Below are 2,685 nucleotides of genomic sequence, written 5' to 3'. Positions count from 1 at the left end.
ATGAAAACACATTTTACTTTTATTTTTAAACGCTCCCGACTTTCACAATATATTTAATTTACAATTATTTTTGCAGCTTATTCGCACAATAAAAGTAAAAGTAGAAGTTATTGCAATCACGCTGGAATAAAATGATTCCATCTGAGTTAGGGGCAATTATGTAATTTCGATCACTACTATATTACACGAAAAATCCCAAACAAATATACTCCTAATTCTTCGTAATTTTGTCATTCCTTTTTTTTTTTTTTGAAGTAAAAAAAAAAAAGAAAAAGAAAGTGTACATACAAATAAGAAATGGAAAGAAAAAGAATAATAACTTGAGCGGGGGGTAAAACGGTAATAGTGGCAGGAAATAATCGGCGTAGTAAAAAGTCAAGTCAAATGAGTAAAAAGTCAAATGGCCGGGGAGATGAAATCAAGTGGGTTTGTGGCTGTACCTACCGAAATCGGCGAGTTTTCGGGACCGATTCTTGCAAAACGACGCCGCCGTGGAGAGGTGTGGCTTCTGCTGAAACCTGGATTCCCCCGCCACCACCATCTCCGGCGGCACTCCCTTCTGATTCCAGTGATGGTTCGGGCTGGCTCGAACCAAAGGGCTCAAACAGAAACCCAAGCCCGATACGTTTTTGTTGTGTCCCGTCGTCGCTCTCCCTCCGCCCCGTCGCATCGACGCCGGAGTCCTGCGTGGGGTCTGCCTCCAGCCTTGGGAGGATTCGGATGAGTAGCCGCTTGATCCACCGTGGCAATGCTCGTCCTCGTCATCGGAGTATCTCGCAGGCGACATTCCTCGATCGCGGTTCCGGCAGGTTCTTCGCTGCGCTCCGGTCGTGCTTTCGTCGATTGAGAACGTCCTACTCTTCTTCTTCCGGCGGCCGGGGATAATGGTGGAAAACCACGAGGGAGAAGCCGAGCAAGCATCGACTGAAACTCCAGGATCCGAAATCGGACCCGAGCCCAAATCCGGTTTCGCCGATTTCGATCTGAAGAGACCCAAAAACAGCGAAGAAAAACTCCCTCCCTTACTCTTCTTAATCCCAACCGTAATCGACCCAGTGGGCCCCACCTGGGGAGTGCTGTAGAACCGCTGCGGCTGCTGGTGGTGGTGGTCGCCTTGGAGTTGCCACGTGGCGGCGGCGGTTGTTTCAGACTTCCGTCGCGAAATATAAGGGGAGACGGACCTGGGAAACGAAAGGGGCGGCGGTTGCTGTGCCTCGGATTTCCGGCGGTCTTGCTGGGCCTGTGCCTGGATGATGGCGAATAGGCGTTCACGAAGGCAGGAGGCGCAGACGCCGACGCTGCTACTGAGGTCCGTGAGATGTTTCTTACACTTCATTTACTGCTCTATAACAACACTATTATCGCGTATGTATATATATGCAGAAAGTGCGCTTTTACTGGAGCAGAATTGCGATGAGAATCGGTGGCTGACCCGATTACGGCATTATTCTGGGGGAGTTTTGGCTCTTCATCCAGTGCGTGTGAGAATTGAAGGATTTGATGAGGATTACAACGTTCAGGCTTTGTCTTCTTCTTCTTCTTCTCCTGGTTTTAGAGAGAGAAAGAAATAGAGAGAGAGAGAGAGAGGATGAAGCAGACACAGAATAAAAGTAAAAGGGTTTGTGAGCTTTTAAGAGAGAGAGAGAGAGAGCAGAGTTGTGGGGGGTTGGAACTAAGTGGTGAAACTGTCCCAAGCTTTATTTATTAATTATTATTTATCTTTTCTTTTGGAAGGAATATAAGATTTTTTTTATAATTTGTTTCTTTAAAAAAATCAAATAATGATGGTGTTTGCATTGTGTTGACTGAAAATAAAAATTCCCATGTTTGAGTTCAGTTTATTTTAATTTAAGATTATTCAACATATTATACTCTTTCTTGATTTATTATATTTTTGTTATAATTTATAATACTGAAATGACACCTTCCCCATTATAGGTTCGATCATAGAATGATAGATATAGCAAAAAGATTTAATTGTTCTTTTAATTTATAGGGATAATTATATTTATACCTTTTCGTCTATGATCTTTTCACACACTCTATTCTTATTTTTACACAAGTTTAAAAATAACTTTGTACGGTCAAAAAATAAGGATAGTTTGTATAATACTATTGATATATTTGGAGGTTGTGTGTGTTATTTTCTAAAAAAATAAGAGTTGTTTGTATAGATGATGTTACGTATCTGGTGAGTATATGTGTAATTATTCAAAAAGTAGGGATAATTTGTGTGAACAGACCATTGAGCAGGGGTTGTCGATGTATTTATCCCTAATTTTTATATAGTAACTTTTTCAAGTTATGATTTGTTATATTCGAAAGTGCTTGCTCCCATCTCGCATTGGCGGTTGAAGAAGGACTTGTGAGGCTTATAATGGCCAGAATCTCGTACAAGGGCCCAATCATGATTGGCAAATGCACGTCACATGATTTGGCGCCTTTTGTGGAGACAAAATCATGTGTTTTTCTCAAACCTATCATGAAGAGAGTCGATTACGCTGAAAGATGATGACTCTTGTTCCACATCGATAGCAGGTGACAGATTGAGTGATTTATACAATCCCTAAGCCCTGCACATCAATAAGAGTCGAGAGGCTTAAACGGCTTATATGTAAGGCCTTTCTAAGTCTTTTATCTGGAGGGTGGATGATGCCAGACTTATAAAAAAGGTTAGTGACTTCA

General features: G+C 41.9%; 1 protein-coding gene across 1 annotated transcript; it reads right to left on the bottom strand.

Annotated features, from left to right (window-relative positions):
• On the bottom strand, positions 419-1,336 carry LOC105173442. Its single transcript, XM_011095176.2, has one exon. The coding sequence runs from the start codon at positions 1,334-1,336 to the stop codon at positions 419-421; it is 918 nt and encodes a 305-aa protein (XP_011093478.1).

This window comes from Sesamum indicum, linkage group LG11 (assembly GCF_000512975.1).
Source record: "Sesamum indicum cultivar Zhongzhi No. 13 linkage group LG11, S_indicum_v1.0, whole genome shotgun sequence".
Classification (NCBI taxonomy): Eukaryota; Viridiplantae; Streptophyta; class Magnoliopsida; order Lamiales; family Pedaliaceae; genus Sesamum; species Sesamum indicum.
Note: the sequence above shows the minus strand (reverse complement) of the source record. Positions and strands in the feature narration are given on the sequence as shown.